Source organism: Eulemur rufifrons, chromosome 7, assembly GCF_041146395.1.
Source record: "Eulemur rufifrons isolate Redbay chromosome 7, OSU_ERuf_1, whole genome shotgun sequence".
Lineage (NCBI taxonomy): Eukaryota > Metazoa > Chordata > Mammalia > Primates > Lemuridae > Eulemur > Eulemur rufifrons.
The window spans coordinates 155,881,865-155,908,792 of NC_090989.1; the positions used below are offsets into that span (position 1 = coordinate 155,881,865).

The 26,928-nt window shown below is 39.0% G+C and overlaps 1 protein-coding gene across 1 annotated transcript in view; it reads left to right on the top strand.

Annotated features, from left to right (window-relative positions):
* The window catches only part of DOCK3 (dedicator of cytokinesis 3), a 599,641-nt gene that overhangs the window by 498,385 nt on the left and 74,328 nt on the right, over positions 1-26,928 (top strand). Inside the window, exons 22-26 of the mRNA XM_069473668.1 lie at positions 8,094-8,175; positions 16,999-17,169; positions 20,314-20,506; positions 23,493-23,620; positions 26,372-26,518. Coding sequence (XP_069329769.1) covers positions 8,094-8,175; positions 16,999-17,169; positions 20,314-20,506; positions 23,493-23,620; positions 26,372-26,518 — 721 coding nt within the window. The remainder of the gene's footprint in view (positions 1-8,093; positions 8,176-16,998; positions 17,170-20,313; positions 20,507-23,492; positions 23,621-26,371; positions 26,519-26,928) is intronic.

Sequence of the window (26,928 nt, forward strand, 5' to 3'; positions counted from 1 at the left end):
TGTGTTTGAGCAGAAAGATGGGCTTTTAAAAAGTTCATTCATCTGCAACCACTATTTGTACAGCTAATTTTTTAAACCTATTTGTTTTTAAAATTGTGATAAAATACTCATAAGATTTACCATCTTAACCATTTTCTGAGTGTATGGTTCAATGGCATTAAGTACATTCACATTGTTGTGCAACCATCACCAGAACTACATCCACCTCCAGAACGCTCTTCATATTGCAAAATTGAAGCTCTGTGACCATTAACAATAACTCCCCCTTCTCCCCTCCCCCAACCCCTGTCACCACCATTGTACTTTCTGTGAATTTCTCTCTCTATTCTAGGTACCTTGTGTAAGTGGAATCATACAATATTTGTCCTTTTGTGAATAACTTGTTTCAGTTAGATAATGTCTTCAAGGTTCATCTATGTTGTAGCATTTGTCAGAATTTTCTTCCTTTTAAGGCTGAATAATGTTCGCATGCTTATTGGCCACTTGTATATCTTCTTTGGAGAAATGTCTATTCAAGTCCTTCACCCATTTTTTAATCAGGTTGTTTGTTTTTGTTGTTGTTGAGTTGTAGGAGTTCTTTATATATTCTGAAGATTAACCACTTATCAGTTATATGATTTGTAAATATTTTTCCCATCCCTGGGCTGGCTTTACCATGTTGATTGTGTCCTTTGATGCATAGGAGGTTTTAATTCTGATTTAGTCCATCTTATCTATTTTTTTGTTTCCTGTGCTTTTGGTGTCATATCCAAGAAATCATTGCCAAATCCAATGTCATGAAGCTTTTCTCCGATGTTTTCTTCTAAGAGTTTTATAGTTTTAACTATTACAGTTAGATCTTTCATTCATTTGAAGTTAATTTTTGTATATTGTTTAAGATAAGTATCCAACTTCCTTCTTTTTGCATGTGCATATCCAGTTTTCCCAGTACCATTTGTCAAAGATTGGATTTTCCCCACTGAATGATCTCAGCACCCTTGTCAAAATTGAGGCTTTATTTCTGGGATATTTTATTTAATTATTGAATATGTCTGTCATTATGCTAATACAGTATTATTTAAATTGCTGTAGCTTTGTACTAAGTTTTGAAATCAGGAAGTGTGAGACCTTCAAATTGGTCCTTCTTTTCCAAGATGGTATTGGCTATCCCAGATCCCTTAATATTCCATATGAATCTTAGCATGGATTTTTCTATTTCTGCATAAATACTGTTGGAATTTTGATAGGGATTATATTGAATCTGTAGGTCACTTTGGGTAGTATTACCAACTTAAGTCTTCTAATCCATGAACATAAGGTATCTTTCCATTGATTGGTGTATTCTTTCTCTCAGCAACATTGTATACAAGTCTTTTGCTTCATTATTTAAGCTTATTCCTAAGTATTTTATTCTTTTTGATGCTATTGTAAATGTAATTGTTTTCTTTTTTCATTTATTTTTATTTTAATAGATTTAGGAGGTACAAGTTGAATTCCATTACTTGTGTATATTGTGTAGTGGTAGAGTCTGCACTTTTGGTGTACTCATCTCCCGAGCAGGGTACACTGTATCCCATAGGTAATTTTTCATCCCTCACACTCTCCCACCCTCCCCCCCTTGTGAGTCTCCAATGTCCATTATACCACTCTGTGTGCCATTGTGTAGCCATAGTTTAGCTCCTACTTATAAGCAAGAACATGCAACATTTATTTTTCTGTTCCTAAGTTACTTCACTTAGGATAATGGCTTTCAGTTCCATCCAAGTTGCTGCAAAGCCATTATGTCATTCTTTCTCATCACTGAGTAGTACTCCATGGTGTGTGTGTGTGTGTGTGTGTGTGTGTGTTTTATTTTTCCACTCATCAGTTGATGTGCTCTTAAGTTGGTTCCATATCTTTGCAATTGTGAATTGTGCTGTGATGAACATATGAGTGCAGGTATCTTTTTGATATAATGATATCTTTTCTTCTGGGTAGATAGATACCCAGTAGTGGGATTGCAGGATCTACTTTCAGTTCTTTGAGAAATCTCCATACTGATCTCCATAGAAGTTGTACTAATTTACATTTCCACTAACAGCGTGTAAGTGTTATGTTGTCCCACATCGCTGGCAACATCTATTGTTTTTTGACTTTTTAATAATGGTTATTCTAATTGGAATAAGTTGGTATCTCATTGTGGTTTTAATTTGTGTGACACTGGTGATTAGTGATAAGCATTTTTTCATGTTTCTTGGCCATTTATATATCTTCTTTTGAAAAATTTCTGTTCATGTCATTGGTACACTTTTGTTTGCTTTTTTCTTGCTTGGTTGTTTGAGTTCCTTGTAGATTCTGGATATTGGTCCTTTGTCAGACACATAGTTTGCAAGTATTTCTCCCATTCTATAGATTGTCTATTTACTCTTTTGATTATTTCTTTGGCTGTGCAAAAGCCTTTTAGTTTAATTAAGCCCCATTTGTCTATTTTTGTTTTTATTGCATTTGCTCTTGGGGTCTCAGTCATAAATTCATTTCCTAGGCCAATGTCCAGAAGAGTTTTTCCTAGGTTTTCTTCTAGGATTTTTATTGTTTCAGGTCTTACATTTAAATCTTTACTCCATCTTGAGTTAATTTTTTTATACGGTAAGAGACAGGGATGCAGTTTCATTCTTCTGCATGTTGCTATCTGATTTTCCTAGCACTGTTTATTGAATAGTGTGTCCTTTTCCCAGTGTATGTTTTTGTCTGCTTTGTTGAAGATCAGTTGGTTGTAGGGATATGGTTTTATGTCTGGGTTCTCTATTCTGTTCTCTTGATCTATATGTCTACTTTTATGCAAGTACCACACTGTTTTGGTTACTATAGCCTTGTTGTATAATTTGAAGTCAGGTAATGTGATGCCTCCAGTTTTGTTCTTTTTACTTAGGATTATTTTGGCTATTTGGGCTCCTTTTTGGGTCCATATGAATTTTAGAATTGTTTTTACTAATTCTGTGAATAACGATGTTGGTATTTTGATAGGAATTGCATTGAACCTGTAGATTGCTTCAGGCAGTGTGGTTGTTTTAACAATATTGTTTCTTCCAATCCACGAGCATGAGATGTTTTTCCATTTATTTATGTCATCTATGATTTCTTTCATCAGTATTTTGTACTTTTCCTTGTAGAGATCTTTCACCTCTTTGCTTAATTTCTTCTGATATATATAACAATTTATATATGTATATGTGTGTGTGTGTGTGTGTGTGTGTATGTGTGTGTGTATACAGCTCTTGTAAATGGGATTGAGTTCTTGATTGGGGTCCCATCTTGGTCATTGTTGGTGTATAGAAATGCTATTGATTTTTGTACATTAATCTTATAACCTAAGACTTTGCTGAATTCATTTATCAAATTTAGGAATCTTGGAGGAGTTCCTAGGTTTTTTTAGATGTAAGATCATGTCATCAGCAAACAAAGGTAATTTGACATCTTGTTTTCCAGTCTGGATGCCCTTTATTTCCTTCTCTTGCCTGATTGCTCTGGCTAGGTCTTAGAGTACCATTTTGAATAGAAGTGGTGAAAGTGAGCAACCTTGTCTTGGTCCAGTTCTCAGGGGGAATGATTTCAACTTTTCCCCATTCATTATGATGTTGGCTGTGGGTTTGTCATATATGCTTCTATTATTTTGAGGTATGGTCCTTCTATGCCGAGTTTTTTTTTTTTTTTTTTTTTTTGAGGATTTTTAATCACAAAGGGATGCTGGATTTTATTGAATGCTTTTCCTGCATCCATTAACATGATCATATGGTTTTTGTTTTTGTTTTTAATTCTGTTTATGTGGTAAATCAAATTTATTGACTTGCACATATTGAACTATTCTTGCATACCTGGGATGAAACCCACTCAATTGTGGTGAATTATCCTTTTGATGTGCTATTGGATTTGATTTGCTAGTATTTTGTTGATGATTTTTGCGTCTTTGTACAACAGAGATATTGGTCTATAGTTTTCTTTTTTTGTTGCATCCTTTCCTGGCTTTGGTATTAGTGTCATACTGGCTTTGTAGAATTAGTTAGGGAGGATTCCCTCCTTCTCAGTCTCTTAGAACGATTTAGGTAAGATTGGCACCAGCTCTTTTTTGTATGACTAGTAGGATTCAGCTGTGAATCCACCTGGTCCTGGATTTTTATTTGTTGGGAGATTTTTCATTACATATTTAATCTTGCTCCTTGTTATTGGTCTATTCAGGAGTTTTACTTCTTCATGGTTCTATCTCAGGAGGTTGTGTTTTCAGGAATTCATCCATTTCCTCTAGATTTTCTAATTTGTGGGTGTAAGAATGTTCATAATAGCCTCTGGTGATCTTTTGTATTTCTGTGGTATCAGCTATAATATCTCCTTTTTCATTTCTGATTGTGTTCATTTGGACCCTCCCTCTTTTTTTTCTTGTTTAGTCTAGCCAGTGCTTTACCAATTTTCTTTATGTTTTCAAAGAACCAACTCTGTTTTGTTGATCCCTTTTTTTTTGGTTTTGAGTTTTGTTTTTTGATTTTTGATCTCTTTCATATTTCATTTAGTTCTTCTCTGCTCTTTTTTATTTATTTTCTTCTGCTAATTCTGGGTTTGGTTTGTTCCTGTTTTTCTGGTTCCTTGAAGTGCAATGTTAGGATATTAATCTGTAATCTTTCTGCTTTTTTTAAATTTATTTTTATTTTAGCATATTATGGGAATACAGATGTTTAGGTTACATATATTGCCTTTTCCCCACCCGAGTCAGAGCTTCAAGCATGTCCATCCCCCAGACGATGTGCACTGCACCCATTAGGTGTGTATATACCCATCCCCTTCTCCCCACTCCCATCTGCCAGACACCTGATGAATGTTATTACTATATGTGCACTTAAGTTTGATCAGTTAATACCAATTTGATGGTGAGTACACGTGGTGCTTGCTTTTCCATTCTTGGGATATTTCACTTAGTAGAATGAACTCCAGCTGTACCCAGGATAATACAAGAGGTGCTAGATCACCATTGTTTTTGTGGCTGAGTAGAACCCCATGGCATACATACACCACATTTTATTAATCCACTCGTGTATTGATGGGCACTTGGGTTGTTTCCACTCCTTTGCAATTGTGAATTGTGCTGCTATAAACATTCTAGTGCAGGTGTCTTTTTTATAGAATGTCTTTTATTCTTTTGGGTAGATGCCCAGTAATGGGATTGCTGGGTCAAATTGGCAGTTCTACTTGTAGCTCTGTCTGCTTTTTTGATATAGGCATTTAATGCCATAGACTTTCCTCTTACCACTGCTTTTACTGTATCCCAGAGTTTTGGTATGTTGTGTTTTCATTTTCATTTTTTTCAAAAAATTTTTAGTTTCCTTCTTTATTTCTTCATTGACTCCATCACCATTCAGGAGCATATTGTTTAATTTCCACATTTGTATAGTTTCTGAAGTACTTCTTAATTTTGATTTCTGCCTTTATTCCACTGTGGTCTTAGAAGATACTTGATATGATTTCAATTTTTTTAAACTTTATTAAAACTTATTTTGTGGCCTATAATGTGGTCTATCTTGGAGAATGTTCCACGTGCTGGTGAAAAGAATGTATATTCTGTAGTTGTTGGATGGAATGTTCTATAAATATCTGTTAAGTCCATTTGGTTTAAAGTCCAATTTAAATCCAATGTTTGTTTGTTGATTTTTTTTGTCTTGATATCTGTCTAGTGCTGTGAATGGGGTATTGAAGTCTCCTACTATTATTATGTTGCTGTCTATCTCTTTAGCTCTAGTAATATTGTTTTGTGAATCTGGGTGCTTTGATATTGGGTACATATATATTTAGCATCATTATATCCTTTTGCTAAATTGGTCTGCTTATCATTATATTATGACCTTCTTTGGTTTTTTTTTCTGTTTTTGATTTAAAGTCTGTTTTATCTGATATAAGTATAGCTATTCTTGCTCACTTTTGGTTTCCATTTGTGTGGAATACCTTTTTCTACCCCTTTACTTTCAGTCTATGTGTCTTTATGGGTAAGGTGAGTTTCTTAAGTGGCATATAATTGGATTATGTTTTAAAATCCATTTTGCCGCTCTGTGTCTTTGAAGTGCAGAATTTAGTTCATTTACATTCAAAGTTAATATTGATATGTGAAGCTTTGTTCTTATCATATTGTTAGTTGATTTCTAGTTGTTTTATAAATTCTTTGTTTTTCTCTTTTTGTCTTTGTGGTTTGCTTAACTTCTGTCATATTGCCATTTACTTCCTTTCTCTTCCTACTTTGTATTGTTGTTTTATAAAACCTGTGAATTTTAGTTTTTGTGTGTGTTTTCATGATGGTGTATACTGTCCTTTTGTTTCCATGTTTAAAATACCTTTGATCATTTCCCATAGGACCAGTCTAGTGGTGACAAATTCTCTCAGCATTTGCTTGTCTGGGAAAGATTTTATTTCTCCTTCACTTATAAAGCTTATTCTGATAGAATATAAAATTCTTGGCTGACAGTTTTTTTTTCTTTCAGCACTTTAAAATGCCATCCCATATAACCTGAACTTTTGTACCCCCATAATGAGTTGAAATAAAAAAAATAAAATAAAATAAAATGCCATCCCATTCTCTTCTAGCCTGTAATATTTCTGCTGAGTGTAATTGTTTTGTTAATTTCCTTTCCATATTGTTCATATTTAGTGTATAGACATGCAACTGATTTTTTTGTTTTGTTGATTTTGTGTTCTACAACTTTGCTGAATTTATTTATTAGCTCTAAAAGTTTTTTGTGGAATCTTTAGTGTTTTCTACATATATGATTGTGTCATCTGAATACATAATTTTACTTCTTCCTTTCCAATTTGAATGCTCTTTATTTATTTTTCTTGACTATTATCTGCCTGCAACTTCCTGTACTGTGTTGTATAAAAGTGGCAAAAGGAAGCATTCTTACCTTGTTTCTGATCTTAGAGGAAAAGCTTTGCCAGGCTTGGTGGCTCACGCCTGTAATCCTAGCACTCTGAGATGCCAAGGCGGGAGGAACCCTTGAGCTCAGGCATTCAAGTCCAGCCTGAGCAAGAGCGATACCCCGTTTCTACTAAAAATAGAAAAATTAGCCAGGTATGGTGGCACACACCTGTAGTCCCAGCTACTCGGGCGGCTGAGGCAGGAGAATCACTTGAACCCAGGAACTTGAGGATGCTGTAAGCTAGGCTGACGCCACGGCACTCTAACCTAGCTGTGGGCTTTCAGCTAACATTTTAAGCTATAGTTTATTACACATTTGCCATACTTTTGTTTCTAAGAGATGATGGTAAAGCTGCTAAAAATGTTTTGCTTTTACCACAAGAAACATGTGAATAGCTAAAATAGCACCCACAGATAAATGTCAAAGAAAATAAAAGTCCATAAAAGAGATACTATAACTAGTAAGCAAATATGAGAAAAACAGGTTTCTAAGACAATTAAAGCAGTAGGAAACCACCATTTTCTTCTATGGAATTAGCACAATTATTGAAAACATAAATAAAACTCAATGGTGGCAAGGCTGTGGAGTCATTAGAACTCTGATACTCTGATGTCACTCTGGAGAGCAGACTGTGCCATGTGCTTTATATATGTTATCCTATTAGTAGTCATAATAATTTTGAGACATACTATTATCTCCTCCACATTTTAAATAAAGAGAATGAGGAACAAAAGGATTAAATAACTTACTGGAGGATACACAGCCAGATACTGATAGACCTCAGATGTGATCGTGGCCTGTACTCTTGACCTTTGTAGTCTGTTGTCGTACAAATGTGCAGACCTTTTGTCCCAGTAAAACCATTCCACTCGGGTGGAACAAAAATATACATCCATTTCAAGTCTTTGGGAAAACTTTCTTGTAACCATAGAGCCAATATATATTGTGCAGAGTGGGGGAAAAGTGATTATAATTGCTGATTAAAATGTGGCAACTCTTTTTGGATAGGGAATGTTGTCTAGTCTCAGATGATCTGAATATTCCACAGCTGTAATGGATCCATCATTCCACTCTAGCTTATCAGCAGACTATTAATTCCTATTTGACTAATTCAGGGCTACAAATATTTTAGGCTACATTGCTTTTGGATTAAAGTGGCGTTTTTGGAACTGTTCTGTTTTTCAGGGAGCTCATCCGCTGTTTGAAGTGGTATATGGACTGCTCAGCAGAACTAATTCGGCAGGACCACATTCAAGAAGCCATGCGGGTAATGTACTGAGCTGTCTGTACATAAAGGGTCCACTCATGCAATTGTTTGTGAGTAATCTCAGTGATATAGTATGCAGGACAAGTGTGGACATACAAGTACACTGGCCTGCTTTCGGGAATTACTGCCTTTATCCACAAAATTCCTCCTTCCTCACCTTGATTTTGCCCCAGGAAACCTTTATGCCCGATAATTTTATCTTAAAGCAGGAGGTAGGGATGATGTGCACATGGCTCCTAGCCATCCTTCCCTGCCTGATTTTTACCAGTTGTGTCAGTCCTTCCTTCCACTGGCTAAAGTGTTATAACACCTTCTGAGCCAATGTTGGTGGCAACATTGATTAGAATTAAGATCTTCCAATGGTATTCCCTTCTTTGGTAGTTACTAGGCATTGTTTTTTGAAATTGGTTTAAGTAAAAAGAGCTGAATGGATATGTTGAAAAGAAGATAATCTTAAAACCTTGGCCTTAAGATGAACCTGGAGTTTTCCATGGTCATTACCATTGTCAGCAGCACCCCTGCTTGCACAGGTTCCCTGACAAAGAACCCCTTTGCATTGCTGGATAGCTCCAATTGAAAGGGGATTGTCCTCATTGTGAGTTAAGTCCACTGTCTGGTAACTTCTTTTCATGGCTCCTGCTATAATGAAAAGCAAAGTAGTTTTGCTTTATTCCTCTCTCTCTCTCTCTCTCTCTCTCGTTTTTTTTGTTTTTTGTTTGTTTGTTTGTTTGTTTGTTTTTTGAGACAGAGTCTCACTCTGTTGCCCAGGCTAGAGTGCCGTGGCATCAGCCTAGCTCACAGCAACCTCAAACTCCTAGGCTCAAGCAATCCTACTGCCTCAGCCTCCCGAGTAGCTGGGACTACAGGCATGTGCCACCATGCCTGGCTAATTTTTTGTATATATATTTTTAGTTGTCCAGCTAATTTCTTTCTATTTTTCAGTAGAGACGGGGTCTCGCTCTTGCTCAGGCTGGTTTCGAACTCCTGAGCTCAAATGATCTGCCAGCCTCTGCCTCCCAGAGTGCTAGGATTACAGGCGTGAGCCACCACGCCACCTATTCCTCTCTTTTAATATCACATCATCTGGACTAAGTACTGGGCCTGTGTTTTTGTTCTTCTTGTCCACATGGTAACAGGTGTAACATTGTTTTCTCAAGCATTATCAGATTGAAGGGGCAAAATCAAATTATAAATCTGCATTTATCCTGTCTCTGCACATTCTGTAAAAATATGAGGCCACAAGTCTCATTTCTGTCTTCCTTCATACATATGTCCACTGTCACCATCTGTCCTGGATGCTAAGATATAAAAATGATTAAGACCAGCCCATCTTCTTGAAGAACACATCCCCAGTGTCCTAAGGTGAGACAGGCACAAACACAACAGTAGAGCAGGGTGCTGAGTGTGATATAAGGGCCTGGATTTTGTTCTTCTCAGAACCCCAGCACCTGTAAAATTCCTAGCATAATATTTGAGGGGATAAAAGTTGAGTTAAATGCAAAAGATTCGGCTGGGCGCGGTGGCTCACGCCTGTAATCCTAGCACTCTGGGAGGCCGAGGCGGGTGGATCGCTCGAGGTCAGGAGTTCGAGACCAGCCTGAGCAAGAGCGAGACCCCGTCTCTACTAAAAATAGAAAGAAATTATATGGACAACTAAAAATCTATATAGAAAAAATTAGCCGGGCATGGTGGCGCATGCCTGTAGTCCCAGCTACTCGGGAGGCTGAGGCAGTAGGATCGCTTAAGCCTAGGAGTTTGAGGTTGCTGTGAGCTAAGCTGACGCCACGGCACTCACTCTAGCCTGGGTAACAAAGTGAGACTCTGTCTCAACAACAAAAAAAAAAAAATGCAAAAGATTCTATGTGAGGCCCAAAATTAAATTCTTGAAGATACTGGAGAAGGCATCACAGAAGCTGTTTTCTCCTAAGAATCATTCACTTAGTCAATATTGCTTGATACCTGCCATACATCAGACACTATACTAGCCACTTGAGATTTAGCAGTGGCCCAAGCCAAAAAGGCTAGGCCCTCATAGTACTACCACTCAAGTGAAGGAAGACAGACGATAAACATGTAAAATAGATAAATATATAAAAGTCAGGAAAAAATTATTGATGAGTACTATGAAGGAAATAAACAAGATCATGAAATAGACTGGGGAGGAGTGGTTATTTCAGAACAAGGGCTTAGGGAAAGCTTCTCTGAGGAGGTGACTTCTGAGCTGATTTCAGTGGTAAGAGCTGGGGAATGAACATTCCAGACTGAGAAAATAGTATGTTTAAAGGCCTAGGTGAGAAAGAGCTTGAGTTTTCCAGGAACCAAAAGGCCAAGGATGTGACTATAGCAGGGGCTTTCAAATGTTAAATTGTATGTTGAAGGTGACAGAAAGGAATAACTGAGGCTGGTTCCAAGGGGTCTGGCTAGATCCGCTAGGTTTATGGCAGGGCCATTTATGGAGATACAGAATTCTGGAGAAGGTCAGGTTTGGGTGGGGAAAAGGAAGAATTCCATTTGGGGAGCTCTCGAAAGCATTTTCCTGAGGTGCTTTCATACTCATTCTTGGTATTTCAAACTTGTTTTCAAACTTTTTTTCTAATACATTAAAAACTTTTATCAGGCCATTTTTCTTTCTTCATCAAATTTCAGTTTACAAGTGCCCTTGACCAAACTAGTAAGTCTCCATCCAATCTTGTTTGTATCCTTCTTCACAGAATATATACTCTTGGCCTGACACTTCTCATTCTAATATCATTAGCTGTGGACCAGGAAAATTTTCTTCTTTTTTTTTTTTTTTTTTTTTTGAGACAGGGTCTTGCTCTGTCACCCATGCTAGAGTGCAGTAATGCAATCATAGCTCACTGCAGCCTCCAACTCCTGAGCTCAAGCTGTCCTCCTGCCTCAGCCTCCTGAGTAGCTGGGACTACAGGCATGCACCACTACACCCAGCTAATTTTTTTACTTTTTGTAGAGATGGGGTCTCGCTATGTTACCCAGGCTGGTCTTAAACTTGTGACCTCAAGTAATCCTCCTGCCTTGGCCTCCCAAAGTGCTCAGATTACAGATGTGAGCTATCACACCCAGCCCAGAAAATGGTTTTTTGTTTGTTTGGTTTTTGTTTTATGTTTTTTGAGACAGAGCCTCGCTCTGTCACCCAGGCTGGAGTTCAGTGGCATGATCATAGCTCACTGCAACCTCAAACTCCTGTGCTCAAGCAATCCTCTTGCCTCAGCCTCCTGACTAGCTGGGACTACAGGCATACCACCATACCTGGCTAAATTTTTTTTTATTTTTTGTAGAGATGAGATCTCACTATGCTGCCTGGGCTAGTCTTGAGCTCCTGGCCTCAAGTGGTCCTCCTGCCTCACCCTCCCAAAATGCTGGGATTACAGGCATGAGCCACCACACCAGGCTAGAAACTTGTTTATTACTCTTGATTCAGTATATCTTGCCACTCATAATCCCATCTCTTCCTTTCACTTTCAGAATCATGACCTTTAAAAAAAAAGTTCTGCTGCTAAAGAATATGAAAATAAAGAGTTCTTCATTTCCTACTTGGTTGTATTATTTGTTTTCATGTAAGTGACCTGTAAAGGGTGTCATTGTGGGTTTGAGAATGGCTCTTGGCAAGGCATTCCAAAAAGGACAGCACACTTTTCACTGTGAAGCTGTATTAATTCCTTAGCAGGTAGCCATGAGGAGGAAAAAGAGGGCACAATGGATCTTCTTGGTGATAGAAAGGTTGTAATAACTTTTAGGATCTCTTTTCCTTTCAGGTTTATTAACTTAAGTGGAAAAGGACAGGGCAGCTGCTTTAGCCACAGCAAAGTATTTTATTCTGTCTACACAGAGTTAGCAGCACCCTTAAATCTTGAACAAATTCCATAGGATTCACCTCTCACCTATGACCTCACTCTCTTTCCCTGGTTGAATCTGTCAGAGGTGGGCAGTGTCACCTGGTCCTGGCCAAGCAGGTGTTGATCCTAAAAATTGAGGAGTCAAGAAGGGGGAAGTCAGGTGCTGATGGATGACTAGAAAGGGGCTCGTTTTCTATGCCCTCATACAGGTTTGCACAGAGCCTTCTTTTACACCATCTGTGTGCTCCTCTTCTAGGTGTTTTATAATGTGGAACCAAACAGAGGAATGAAAAACCCTCATGCCCAAAAGGTGCAAGTGATTTTACTACCTGGTTCTGCCTCTCTGAAACTGGTGGACATTTCGGATCACTCAATACATCTCTTGGGATAGTTATTTCAAACTGAAAAACCTGACAATGATGATGATAAAAAGAGTTTCCTTTTTAAAATTAGAGGAGGCTGGGCATGGTGGCTCACACCTATAATCCCAGCACTTTGGGAAGCTGAGAAGGTAGCATCACTTGAGGCCAGTAGTTTGAGGCCAGCCTGGGCACATAGCAAGACTCTTTCTGTACAAAAAAAAAAAAAAAAAAAGCTTAGCCAGGAGCAGTGGCATGTGCCTGTAGTCCTAGCTACTTGGGGGCTGAGGCAGGAGGATCACTTGAGCCCAAGAGTTTGAGGCTACAGAGAGCTATGATTACACCACTGCACTCCAGCCTAGGGGACAGAACAAGCTCCTATCTCCAAACAGATTAAATAAATAAGTAATAAAATTAGAGGAGTATGTAGCACATAACTAGATTTTCTTACCTCTCAGGGTGTCCTGAGATTGCATTTTTTTCAAAAATATAGCTTATTTTCCTGTCTTTATTTCCAGTGTTCCACATAATTGCTGATCCTTCCTGCATCCTTCTTGACTTGGGCGTATGACAGTAAAGGGGTCAACAGGCTCACATTCTACTCTTATGCATGCCACATTTTTGGTGACTCTTCTCAGGTCTTAGCATACTTTTTTTTACTTGTGTGTGTGATTTAACTGAGAAAGTCATCCTGATTCTGTAGTCTGTCCCAAGGAAATCTATTCTGTCTTTACCTAAAAGGATTCCAAGGTGTCAGTGGACATGGACCCGGTCCCTCCTTTGTCCTCAGCTAAGCCCAGCAAGCCATCTTAATCATACTAAACCAAAATACCTAAAAGGGAAAGGTCAGACTTGCTACCTAGCATTTGGTTTGGGAAACACAAATTTTCTTTTCTTTTTTGGATATAAAATACTTACTACTTCATAACCTAATAAATGAAGCTGGCTCAGAGCAGTGTATTTTCTGCTTCATGGGCCTGAAGAGTCTCCACAGTATAGACATACTGGAGCAGTGGCAGAGTCCGGCCTGCAAGTATCTGGATTTAGAAATTAACAGACTGTTCGGGGAGTTTTTTTTCCTTGTATTATATTTATTTTATTTTATTTTATTTTTTATTTTTATTTCAGCAATTATGGGGGTACAAAAGTTTAGGTTATGTATATTGCCCTTTCCCTCTCCCCCCGCCCCGGAATCAGAGCTTCAAGCGTGTCTATCCCCTAAACGGTGTGCATCGCACTGTTCGGGTTTTTTATAGACCAGGAATTAGAAGGCCACTAGAACAGAGGCTGTAGCATTTATGGAGATGAGGACATTAATTTCTTCTACAGAATCTCCTGGTGCAAACCCTAGAAGACACATTTTTCTAAACTAGCATTCCCCAGTTCCAAGTGAATTTTGTGTGGGCCACAAAAGATTAAGCTCTGCTATGCCAACCTTTGTGACAGATGAATAGATGGATAGATCATAAAAGGTAGCTTGGGAATTGTTTCCTTTTATATAGTTCAGGTAATTGAGTTCTGCTTCTTTTATCCTTGGATGAGTTTCTTTCCATTGTGTCTGCCTTTTCAGTGTCTAGAAAATATGTGGCATGTCTTTGATTAGAAAACATAGTCTTGGGTCTTGAATCTGTTCTCTTAAAAGAGAATTACTATGTTTGTAAACATGGGCCAAGCTGCAGCACTCGTTAGAATCAGATTCTGCTCCCAAACCATTTTATGAAAGCTTCATCTTTTGCATGGTTTATAAACTGTTTGTGGCAGATGTCTTGGTTGGAAAGGGGTGGAGAGTGGATGTGTCAGACCTGCCAGCTGCTGTGCAACCTGTGACAAGTTTTTTACAGACTTCTATGACCCCCAGTGAGAAGAGAGGCACTGTGTCAAACCCCAGCCATATCTCAAAGATGCAGGGGACCCCTTCAAGCAGTGGTCCTCAACCTTTTTGGCACCAGGGACTGGTTTCATGGGAGACACTTTTTCCACAGACTGGGGTGGTGGGTGGGGATGGTTTTGGGATGATTCAAGCGCATTACATTTATTGTGCAGTCAAACCTCTCTGTTAATGATAATCTGTATTTGCAGCTGCTTCCCAGCACTAGCGTCACCACCTCAGCTCCACCTCAGATCATCAGGCATTAGAATCTTGTAAAGAGCACACAACCTAGATCCCTCGCATGCATAGTTTACAGTAGGATTTGTACTCCTATGAGAATCTAATGCCACCACTTACGTGATAGGAGGCAGAGCTTATGCGGTGATGCAGGCGATGGGGAACACCTGTAAATACAGATGAAGCTTCACTTGCTTACCCTGTGCTCACCTCCTTCTGTGCAGCCCAGTTCCTGACAGGCCACGGACCAGTACCAGTCCACGGCTTGGGGTTGGGGACCACAGCCTTAAAGGATTCTTCCTTGCAGTGAACTCAGGAGTGGGTCATACATCCTTGCCTTTTGAGCCTTTTATTTTCATACTTGAAAAATAAATAAAGAAGTTTAATTTTCTTTTTTTTTTTTGTATCTAATAAAGAAATTTAATAGGCAAGTACAATGTTTTTTCTACAAAGAAAATTCTAGGTCCCAGTTGTTTGACCAGTGAATTCTACCAAATACATAAAGAGGACATTAGGTCAATCTTATAGAAAATCTCCCATAAATTAGAAAAAAAGAAACATTCGTCTACTAGTTTTATAAGGTCAGCATACCCATTTTCCCAGAGCCTTAAAAAGCCATTATAATAAAGTTAAAGTACAGACAAAACTCTCTTATAAATATAAATATAATGAAGTTCTAAGCAAATTACATATGGATAATTCAACACAGAAAAACATAATACTATGTCATTATCACATTGGTCAGAATCTAGGAGTGTGTGGTCTAATATCCATAATGCAATGTAACACATCATTTAATAATTAATAGGGAAAATCAAGTAATAATTTCAGTAGATGCAGAAAAATATTTGATACAATTAAATATCAATTCATAACAAAACATTTAGTGAACTAAGATGAGAAGGAAATTTGATTAATATGGTAAGTGGTATTTACAAAACTTCTATAGCAACATCACAAATGGTTGATCTATTAAAAGCTTTTCTTTGACATTGAATAAGACAAGGATGCTTATGCCTACCACTTCACATCAACATTTTACTAGACATCCTACTCAGTAAAATAAGAATAACCAAAGAAATAAAATTTAAGAACATTGAACACAAGTTAAACAAAAACTACACATGTTAAAATATATCATGATTAAATATGAAGAAAAATAAAGAATCTATAGTTAAATTACGAAAAATAATGTGAGTAGCAAGTTGCTGAATACAAGATCAATATAAAAGCATTGCTTCTATATATTAGTGACAAGCAGTTAGAAAAATTTATGAAGGATACCACTTACAATAGTATAAAAAGCCACAAAAATCTAGAAATTACTAAAACAAAAGGGGTGTAACCCCTTTGCATTAAAAACTATAACAATTTTGAAAGGAATTTAAGAGCACATGATGAAGAGTTGTAGCATGTTCATTAATTGATAATTTGCTTTGAACTCAGTGGGAAAAATAATAAAATGCAAACCATACATTCATTTTAATTATAGTATCAAATAGCTGTGCCACCAGAAAAAAGAAAATTAACTCTCCAGATGTTTCCAATGTTAGAGAAGAGTAAAATAATATAGAATGGTATCTAAGTATTTCATATATGCATAATTTTTCCAAAGACTATTTAACATCAATATAAATTTATTGAAATGCTCAATTCCATCTGCCTATAATGCCTTCCAGGTCATATTAATGTCCTTTTTTCCTAAAACCCCATAATGTTTTTGCTCTTTAGTTCAAATTATTGTGCCTTGTTGTCTCATTCATTTAGTGATGAAAGCCTTGGATTCCCCAATGAGGCCAGAAAGAATATAGTATATCCTGCATTCTGAATCACACTTGCAACTAGCTCAGTATTACATATTAGGTTCAACCATAAAAAACTGCTGATATCTGAATATTTTTAATCTACAAAATTGGTAGTTTCATTTGGTACCACCTGTTTCATTGGTACTACCTAATTGCTAATAGATAATCAATAAATACTTGTTGAATGGATGAATGAATTCAAATATAAAGGAAATATTTATTATATATATTCTCAAATTCTTTGTCTAAAGATGAATTTATAAAACAATTGAAAACTGGAAATTTTTCTCAACAAATATTCTGTGTTTCTTGTTCCATTTTGTTTGAAGAATACCTTAGCATGTTGATCAAACCAATTCAAATCGAACATTTTAAAGTGCTTAATTTTCTTTTGATCCTAAATGTTCTTGAATTCAACTGTTTCTATTACAGTCTATGGTTCCTTAGTTCCAGAACCTCAGAAAACAGTTGTGAAATCATTTAATGATTCTCTCAATAAGAAAACAGCTGCTGCTTAATGGCAATTTGGATATTTGAGAAAAAGTTTTAAAAATAAAATGACTGTCTCCGTAGTTAGAATTGCCCATCACTTGACTTTAGTGTTGAATTTGCTGTTGATTTGCCCTTTGTTCCCTACTATCTGAGTTTCCTGGACATCTTCAATACCTCTCCATCACTTTTTCTTCCACACTTTCCAGGCTTTGGAGTACCTTTTCAAGTTCATTGTGCAGTCGCGGATCCTGTACTCACGAGCCACATGTGGGATGGAAGAGGAGCAATTCCGATCCAGCATCCAAGAACTTTTCCAGTCCATCCGGTTTGTGCTCAGTCTGGACAGCAGAAACTCAGAAACACTTCTTTTCACTCAGGTCTGTGAGCTGTAGAGAAGCTTTGCTGCTGGATTTCTTGTCTTTCTTACCAGGTGGTTTCTTTGTCGTCTGGTTTCCAGAGTTGAAGGAGCCCTTCCAGGATCCTGTGTGTTGGGTAAGGGGTGATTTATAAGGAAGTAACTAAGCTAGCAATGCCTCAGCTGCCAAATACAACACAGCTCAATGGCTTTATGGTGGAGAATAAGCACAAATTTGTTCTTATGAACCCTTTTAGACTGAATTTATTTAGCTACTGTACTATTTTGTTTTTTATGAACATATTCATAGGGGATATTCAGAATGTCCAGGAAATTTTATTTCCTAACTGTATTAATTAAAATTTAGATTAGTATTGTCCATTCCAGAAGTTAAGAGTGAAACAAATTGAAAAACAGTAGAAATAACTAGAAATTTTTGGCTAAGAATTAGGATTAGATTCTACTAGAAATATCAGTGTGGGAAGAAAATTTGCTTCCTTATATTAAAACTGCCTGGCCAGCTAATCTGTTATCTTTTCCACCTGGTCTCACCCTAGAACAAGTCAAGGATTCATTACCCCATTACACAAGGGGGTTAGTTTTTCTAATAAAAATGAATGTCAGAGTTTTTACCTACTGTATTATAGTTCTTTGACTTTTTGAAGCTAATTATGACACCAAAACCTGTTAGTAAAGATCAGACAGTCTCTCTTATGCCTATTCATTGAGTCATTGTTAGGTGTGTTGTTAATGTACATTATGTATTGAAACTCTGTCTCTTTTAAGATTAAAATAGTCTACTCCTTTTTGTTTTCCGCTTGCCTCTGTGTTGCCCCTAGATGCCAATTGCCTGTAGGCCCCTCAGCCTGTAGGACAGGTGATCACCTGGGAACTAGACTCTATAAGGGAAAACCTTAAGGTTTCTAGGTGTCTCTGTAAGGAAGACCCCTTCCATTATCTCCCCTCCTAAGTACCCCAAGCAACTCATCTTCCTTCCTCTACCCCTCCCATGGGCCATCTTTTCCTTCCAACAGGGGCCAAGGCCTCTCTCCCTCAGCCAAAAAAAGAGAGATGAGGAGATTGGAGGTAGCTGTAATTCAAACAAAAAATAAAGAAAAGAAATAAGTAAATTGGAAAAAGAGCAGATATATCTTCTAGGAATTTGGCAATGCCTTTTACTCAATAACATACTCCTACCGCATCAAGATAAATAGCTTAGACTTAGTCTCAATTAAGTCCTGTGTCAGGATCAGACCTGTTTTGGTGGCAGACTCTTATTTTATGAGTTTCAGAACTCTCAGCAAATATTTTATTCAGCTAGACTTTATATCTTTGATTATGATCACTAGATGATGTCAGGGTGCAAGTGTCCTTCTGTCATGGTGCATAAATATAGGAAATGTCACCATTTAAGAGAGCAAATCGTTACTATTTATTATTGATTATGAAGCACCTATTTCCATCCCTTTGCCTTTTGTTTCTAACCTATTTATAATATGTTTTATTCTGGTTATAATTACTACAAAACAATCTCCTTGATATTCCAGGATTTTGGAATTCTGCAGATAGAATTCACGTAAGTTCTACACTTGGGTCTGGCCTGAACATATACCACAGTACAGGCCTATTTCCCAAGTCATAAATTTTCAGTCTCTCTCAGCCAGTGTCTACTGCCTGATGAAGCAATCAAGAAAAACAGGCTCTCTTCCCCCACCTTCCACTTGGGAAGAGTGAGGTCTCACCTTTTTGTCTCAAGGTGGCACTCCATTTCCCTTTGTAAGTCTTGCGTTAATGGTATAAAGGGACTGAGAAGTGAAAAAAGCCTCCTTAATGCTGCTTCCATTTAGACAAGAGAAGAGAATGAGAACCAGCATACATTTAAAGGCCTATTTCTGTCCAGGCACTCTACTGGAAACCTTTTGCCTCTAAATTTTTTCCTCATACCAATATCAGGAGATAAGTAATAGCATCATCCCCATTTTATAGATGAAAAAATTAGGTTTAGGCAGTAACTCACTAAAGGTTATGTGGCAGGTAAATGGTAAAGCTTAGATTTGAACTCATATCTGTCTAATTTCAAAACCCATTCTCTTTCTCCTATGGGACTTTGCCTCCCAAAGGCTCTGAAACTGTTACATTATCAAATTGTCCTCAAGAGGTCACCTCATGGGTCTACCAGAGCTCAGATCCTAGAAGAGAAGCCTACCCACACACACTCACGCTCCCCTTGCCTGGGCCATCTGAGTCACTGAACTTGGACATCATCAGTAATCCTTAAGTAACTCTTGAAGATAACTGACTAAATTACATTCCTCATTCTTTTTGATTTACACTTGAGACTGTCAGGCATCACATGTGAAGGAAATATCTCCTGGGAAAATGCTGTAGCTCTCAGATCTGGATTGCTGGCTGCAGGGCTATAGACAGAGTTCAGCTGGTGCTGCTTTAAGGCACTCAGCTCTCCATGCCTTACTTTCTTCCAGAGGTTCTTGGCTCAAGTTTGGAACCAAAATTGAAAAGTCAAGAGTTTGATCATAGAGACAAACAAAAAAAAAAAAATTAAATCTATTTTATGAGCAAAAACAGCTATGGATCTTAAGCCACACTGAGAAAATTTCTTTTTTTTTCTTTTCTTTTTGAAACAGGGTCTCACTTTGTCACCCAGACTGGAATGCAGTGGCACTCCTCCTACTCGTGGCTCTGCTTCTTGAGTAGCTGGGACTATAGGCATGGACCACCACACCTGGCTATTTTTTTTTAATTTTTTCGCATTGGCAGGTCTTGCGATGTTACCCACATTGATCTCAAACTCCTGGCCTCAAGTGATCCTCCCACCTTGGCCTCCCAAAGTGCTGGGCTTACAGGCATGAGCCACTGTGCCCAGCCCAAATTTCTCTTTATACCCCATTCTCTTGCTGGCAAATGCCTTGGCAAGTTATGAAAGCTTCAAGTGGTCTGGGCCCCAGTAAATTATCTTGTTTTCATTTTCTTTTTGGTTCTCCTTGCTCCAGCCTCAGGACTGCTATAGCCATGGGTAGAGTCAAGGGTCAGGAAGGAGCGCATCCAGGGCAGGGATGCTGCAATGACTTCTCAACCTCTCGCCACCTTGTATCATTGTGTGAGCAATCTAACTCTGAGCTAACGACAGCTTCACTTCCTTCTTCAGGCTGCACTCCTCAATTCTTTCCCCACCATATTTGATGAGCTGCTGCAAATGTTCACCGTACAAGAGGTGGCAGAATTTGTGAGAGGGACACTGGGGAGCATGCCAAGCACCGTGCACATCGGGCAGTCGATGGACGTGGTCAAGCTGCAATCCATCGCCAGGACAGTGGACAGCCGCTTATTTTCTTTCTCAGGTAAATGGAGTTGGAATGAGAGTCAGACTCATCTTTTATCCCTTCCAGGGGAGATAGCCAAGTAGTAATCAAAGGATCTATTTTATCAACCATCATGCAAGAAAATGTATTCTTAAATTGTGGCATTTTTGGTGAACTGTGTTAGGGAATGCACCCAAGACCTAGGCCTACTGCCTCATTCACAATTTATTCCTAGAGACCCACACCCTGGAGCATGTCAATAGAATGGTGCCATAGTTTATTCAGGCTGCTATAACAGGATACCATAGGCCGGGTGGCTTATAAACATTTATTTTTCACAGTTCTGGAGAGTGGAAAGGCTAAGATCAAGACAGCAGCAGATTCATTGTCTGGTGAGGCCCCACTTCCTGGTTCATAAACAGTTGTCTTCTCTCTGTGTCCTCACATGGCAGAAGGGGCAAGGGAGCTCTCTTTAAAAAAGGGCAATAATCTTATGAGAGCACTAGGCCCTCATGACCTAATCACCTCCCAAAGACTCCACCTCCAAATGCCATCACAATCGTGGATTAGGTTTCAACATATGAATTTGGCAAGGGGAACACAAACATTCAGTCTCTATAGTATGTGGCCTGCAGAGTAACCTCCAGGCCCACAAATCCAGCTAGCTACCAAGAATAGAGCCTGCCACACCGCCAGCAGGATAGAAGACAGAGGGAAAAGAGGGAGAGCAAAAGAGAAGGGTCCAGTCCAAAGGGATAAGGATAAAACAAGGAAATAAAAGAGGCCCTGAAAGGGGGTCCTGAGGACCCTGTGCTTTCTTGTTTTCTTACCACACCAGTCAGATAGATTCCTTTTCCTCTCTTTGTAGTAGCCACTAAGGATTAGATAGGGAAATGGACAGGCAGCCCTCCACACTTCCCAAGGGGTCAGGATGACCTAACTAATGCATTAAGAGCTGAAGCTGCCTTTCAGAAAGAACATCAGGATTCATTCCTGAAACCATATCATATATGATCAAGTTCTTTCTTGCAGGGGCACCAAATAGTCAATGGCCAAATGTTAAGATCAGTATGAGCCTGATCCTTTATGTAAAACATCACTGTCCTAGAATAAACTTCTGGGGCACAGAAATAAATTTGAAACACTAGCAGAACAATTATTATTATAATTTTTATAATTAGAATTTTCGGTGGTTAATTTTTTTAGCTTTGACTTTTAAAGTATAAAAACAATAATTTCTCAGCCCTGTGCTACACATATTTGCAATACTAAATAGATGTTCCCATTGACTTAGCTCTGCTGGTGTATATATTATTGCTAATGGTAAAGCTGCCACCAAGAAAGTCATCTTTTCTCCACCAGGAACTGTTTATGGTAACATTTCTCTCTTCTGCAGCTCCTGGATTGAAGATTTTATCAATGGTTTTGACTTGCTGCACTGAGGCCATTGCACACACTCCAGTTTTATGCACTGCTTAAAGAAGATGCTTTTGAAATATATGGAAAGGGAACAACAGACTGACCTCACTGATATACTTTAATTCTATTTTTGCATGTACTTGCTGATTCACACAATGACTTTAGAAAAATTTTTCTTAAACCTATGTGGCATAAGACCATGTAATTGGATTTTGAGATGACAGTCCAACACCAAAATTTCATTTGCATCTCAGTTTCATTGAATGCCTGAGTCATAGCATCTTCACTGAAACAAGACTTTCTTTACCAGTGGTATCATTTAACCAACACATTCTCAGAGCACACCAGTTTGGTCTCTTCCTCAGAAAGTTCTAGTAACAAACTACTGTTTTGTCTGCAAGCAGATATTGGTTGTTATAAAACCTACTATGTTGATATTTTGGTCTTCAAAATGCAGTGTCAACTTTTCTTTTATCCAAGAAGCCTTTTAAATATGTATTAGCTGTTATTCCATTCTATTTGAACGTATTCTAAGTATTTGACAAGGCAATGCCAAAATCTCTCATATGTCATGTAACTTGTCTTTGGTTGAAAAAGATTTGCTTTCCGAATTTCATGTGAAGCACTTAACTATGGTCAAATACAAACGGTAAATCCAAAATGCCATGGCTAGTTTGTGTTACTGATAATCTGACTAAATTATGCTGGCCAGATATGATGAGACCTGCAGGGTCAGATAATCACTGACCACATAGGAGTACAGGGCGCCAGAAACATATTCATACTTACATTTCACTTTGACTTCTAACCATCCTGTGAAGTAAATGTAGATGAGGTCGTTAGCACCCCATTTACAGATGAGGAAAATCAAGCCCATGGGAGTCAGCCTGCTTGAATTAGGATTCAGCCTTCCTAAATTCAGAGTTCTAAATATAGTTACCTCCTGATAAAAATGCTATTCTGGTAACAAAGAAAAACATTTGAAGTGTGCACTGGGATTGATGATAAGCATTGACTAATTCTCAAAGTCTTATGACAAGACAAAGGTCGTGCTGCTATTCATTGCTGCGGACACACTGAGCAGCAGTCTAACAAGGCTGCTGGGGACAAGGAGCAGGCCTGATAGCTGTGGTAAGGTAAATGCTGACAGCAGAAGTGGGCATGCTGGGCCACATAGGCAGGGCATAAGGAGGGACAATCTGTAATCCATATCAAATCTGCAAATTCAGTCAATGTAGTTCATAATGAGTGTGCCATTTAAATGGAGTTTTTAATGTAAACTGTGCTTTTAATTTGGAGTCTAATCATTAAAGAGATTTCATTTGGAAGCAAATTTCTAACATTCATGCTGCACAAAATGTCATGGATGCTGGGGCTTGAAATGAGAACAAAGGAAAGAAAGATGGAAGAACAATGTCTTGGGATAGTTTATAATCTCTAGGCAGTGGACTTTTGGGCCCTTATAAGGGAAGGAGATTACCTCTACCTTAGCTGCAGTCACAACCCCACCTGCTTTGAAACTAGCTAAGTCCCACAATGCCACTGGCTTCTAGTAATAGCTGGTTCTTCTCTGAAGGGCTTCTTCACCTTGTGTTTTCTCTCCCAGAATCCCGCCGCATCCTGCTTCCTGTGGTTCTCCATCACATTCACCTTCACCTGAGGCAGCAGAAAGAGCTGCTAATTTGCTCAGGGATTCTCAGCAGTATCTTCTCCATCGTCAAGACCAGCTCTCTGGTAGTGGCCCCACACCTGTTCTACCCCACTCAGCTCTGCCCTAGTCTTGTGTTATTAATACTTTAGCCAAAGGCAGATCAACAAAGATGTCTGTGTATACTTCTCAGTCAGAGGTGCTTCCATCAGTGACAGGAGGGTGCCCGAGTGAATGAAGGCCTGTGTGTGCCTTGCAGACTTCTTACTACAACATATTCTTCCTATTTTAAAAGTTGTTCTACCATAAATCTACCCAGAAATATAGTTATCTGTAGTACCAGAAAGCCCAATCCTGTGCCATGCTTTGTTTCTATCAAAAAGTTTTAATTCTAGATTCCTGGGAGTTTTCTGAGGATACTTAGGCATGAACACAGAGAAGCAGCTTACTCAATCAGACTTTTCTGTCAGCTTCCCGACAGCTTGATTCTACCCATATGGCATTCCTACACCATGCCAGATGAGGTCAGGATTTCAAGAGGTAAACGTTGTCCACAAGAGCTCTGAGCTCTACCATGGAATGGTAGAATTGTACTTTAGGGGTCAAATTTCAACTGATAATGCTGTTGCCTATGTTCTTTCCTCTTGTTTTTCTTTTTAAAAGAGATCTGTGGTGGGAGGGGAGGGATTGAGGTAGGAAGGAGTGAAGGAAAGACATGTGTGAGGCATGGGTGAGGGCAGGAATTTATTTTAATGATATTTATTTCATATATTTTTGATAATAGAAGAAATATATGTTATAGAAAATTTAGAAACTGCAAGAAAATGTAAAGAAATGAAGAACAGGCCGGGCGCGGTGGCTCAAGCCTGTAATCCTAGCACTCTGGGAGGCCGAGGTGGGCGGATCGTTTGAGCTCAGGAGTTCGAGACCAGCCTGAGCAAGAGCGAGACCCCATCTCTACTAAAAAAATAGAAAGAAATGATATGGACAGCTAAAAATATATATATAGAAAAAATTAGCCGGGCATGGTGGTGCATGTCTGTAGTCCCAGCTACTCGGGAGGCTGAGACAGGAGGATCGCTTGAGCTCAGAAGTTTGGGGTTGCTGTGAGCTAGGCTGACGCCACGGCACTCATTCTAGCCTGGGCAACAGAGTGAGACTCTATCTCAAAAAAAAAAAAAAAGAAAGAAAGAAATGAAGAACAAAAATAGGTTTATTATTACACCATTTTATTAAAATTTCTAGAGAATAAAATTTCAAGTGCATTTAAAATGAAGGCCAATGTTTTAGATGGTAAGAACATAGCCACATGGAGCAGGAGAGGTAAAAGAAACAGTATATTTGGTTTGAGCAGGAGACACGGACCCAATAGGGTGCTCTGGTGTTCGGTCTTGAAGTACCGCATAGTGACAGAGGCCCAGCTTGGCAGAGAGTGACTATGATGGTGGTAGTGGTCCTATCATTTGCTCTTGCCTCCAGGAAATACTTGGCAGCTCTTCTTCCCACCATGCCTCAGAGAAGGCACACCAAGCACATAAGGTCTACTAGTAGCCCAAGGTCGTATCTGAGGAGGGGGAGGGTTGTGGGTAGCTTATTACTAAAGGAAGTAGAAAAATTGAAGCAAAAAAAGAAAAATGAAAGGGAGGAATGGAAGAGGAATGGGAACCAGTAAAAACCTGGAGGAGATGGTTTCATTGTTTTTGTGGGGCTAGAGAAAGTTGGTTATTAGTTGCTAACAACTGCTCAAAGATATGTCACAAGTAAGAGTGTTACAATCAGTTCAACAGATGAAAAAGATGACTTTAGCCCCAAGAGCTGCTCAAATTCTTCATGTGGTATGGGACACAGTATAATTATATTGTAGGGATAGGTAGAGGGAAGATGTAATCTAAGTTCAATGAGAGCAGAGATATTATCTCTCATGTTCACCTATATGTATTCAGGTCCTGAAACAGTGACTGGCACATGGAAGGTGCTTAACAAATGATAGATTGATGGCTGGATGGAGGATGGACATTAGGACCAGTAATAGTACAAAATCTTGGCGATGGGGCAATGGGAATCTCTTTGTAAGATAATTAAAGTCATTGTACAGAATTTGAGATGAATGTGAGAGGTCTATAAAAGGATAACACAGACTCATCTGAAATCAGAGCCTAGTGGCTGGGAAGCAGCCTTTAGTGAGGAGACATGTTATATGGTTTTTGTGAGGCAGCCAGAAAAAGATGCACTGAGACTAGAGTCCTTCAGGTGGACCAGGGAACACAAGCAAGAGAGCTAAGGAACTACAAGTGGGACCGAGGCATATATGGGCAGCAGGCAGGGTTGGCAAAGATTGAGGGCACCCAAGGAGAAAACCCTGAGAGGGATGAGCTACTTCTGTATGCCTTAGTGCTAGTGAAGGTGCTGCTGCCACACCCTGTGGTGTGAGTACTTCACCATTTTTCAAACTTTATCATTTTGCAAAGTGTTAGCTGGCAGAGTTGTGCTTTCTCCTGACTATTCTAGGGAAACCAAAGAAAACATTTAACTCAGGACCTTTGTTTCTGCTTTGTATATCAAAATTAACCTATCTGCCTGAGATTCAGAATTGTGAGTGGTGTTGCGTTAGGGTAAGGCTGCAACCACCATGCCTGGGCAACAATGGCAGGTGAGCCTCACCTTCTGTCAGAGCTGTTGTCCTGGGTTCCTTGACACTGCATGTTGGTGAGACTGCGAGCTCCACGCTGAGAATCCAGTCAGAAGACCATTCTGACATGGCTGACTTAGTAAGTGCTGCCAGCTGCACATCAGCCTGACCTGGTGCTAATGGTGTGCTCTCTCACTGCTCACTCCAGGAGGCAGATGTCATGGAGGAAGTAGAGATGATGGTGGAGAGCCTCCTAGATGTGCTCTTGCAGACTTTGCTCACCATCATGAGCAAATCACACGCTCAGGAGGCGGTAAGAGGGCAGCGGTGCCCGCAGTGCACAGCCGAGATCACTGTTAGTAACTAACATCCAGGTTTTCTTGCCTTCTTTTCTAACCTGGGGCTCCTCCACACCACCCCCACATCTCACCATCCCACCACCTTCATCTCAGCCTCCCCTCCTGCATGGTTGTCAGCATGTTTCCCTCTTTCCTTCTCAAATCTGGCTCCCTTCTCCACTCTGAAAGCTCTAGGTTCGTATTCCTAGGAGTTTTCTTTAGGGCAGATTCAGGGAATGCTTCTTGTCCTTAAATTTTCTGGCACACTGTTTCAGTTGGCCTTTTCCTTTGAGCCAAGTCATTTTCTATATTGTATGATGAAACAGGGATGTAGTAAGATGTACTAAGAGGTTGTAGGTGAAAATAGACTTATTTCTTCTAGGAACCTTCTCATACAGACTCTCCTAAGTGATATGCAAGACAGAAT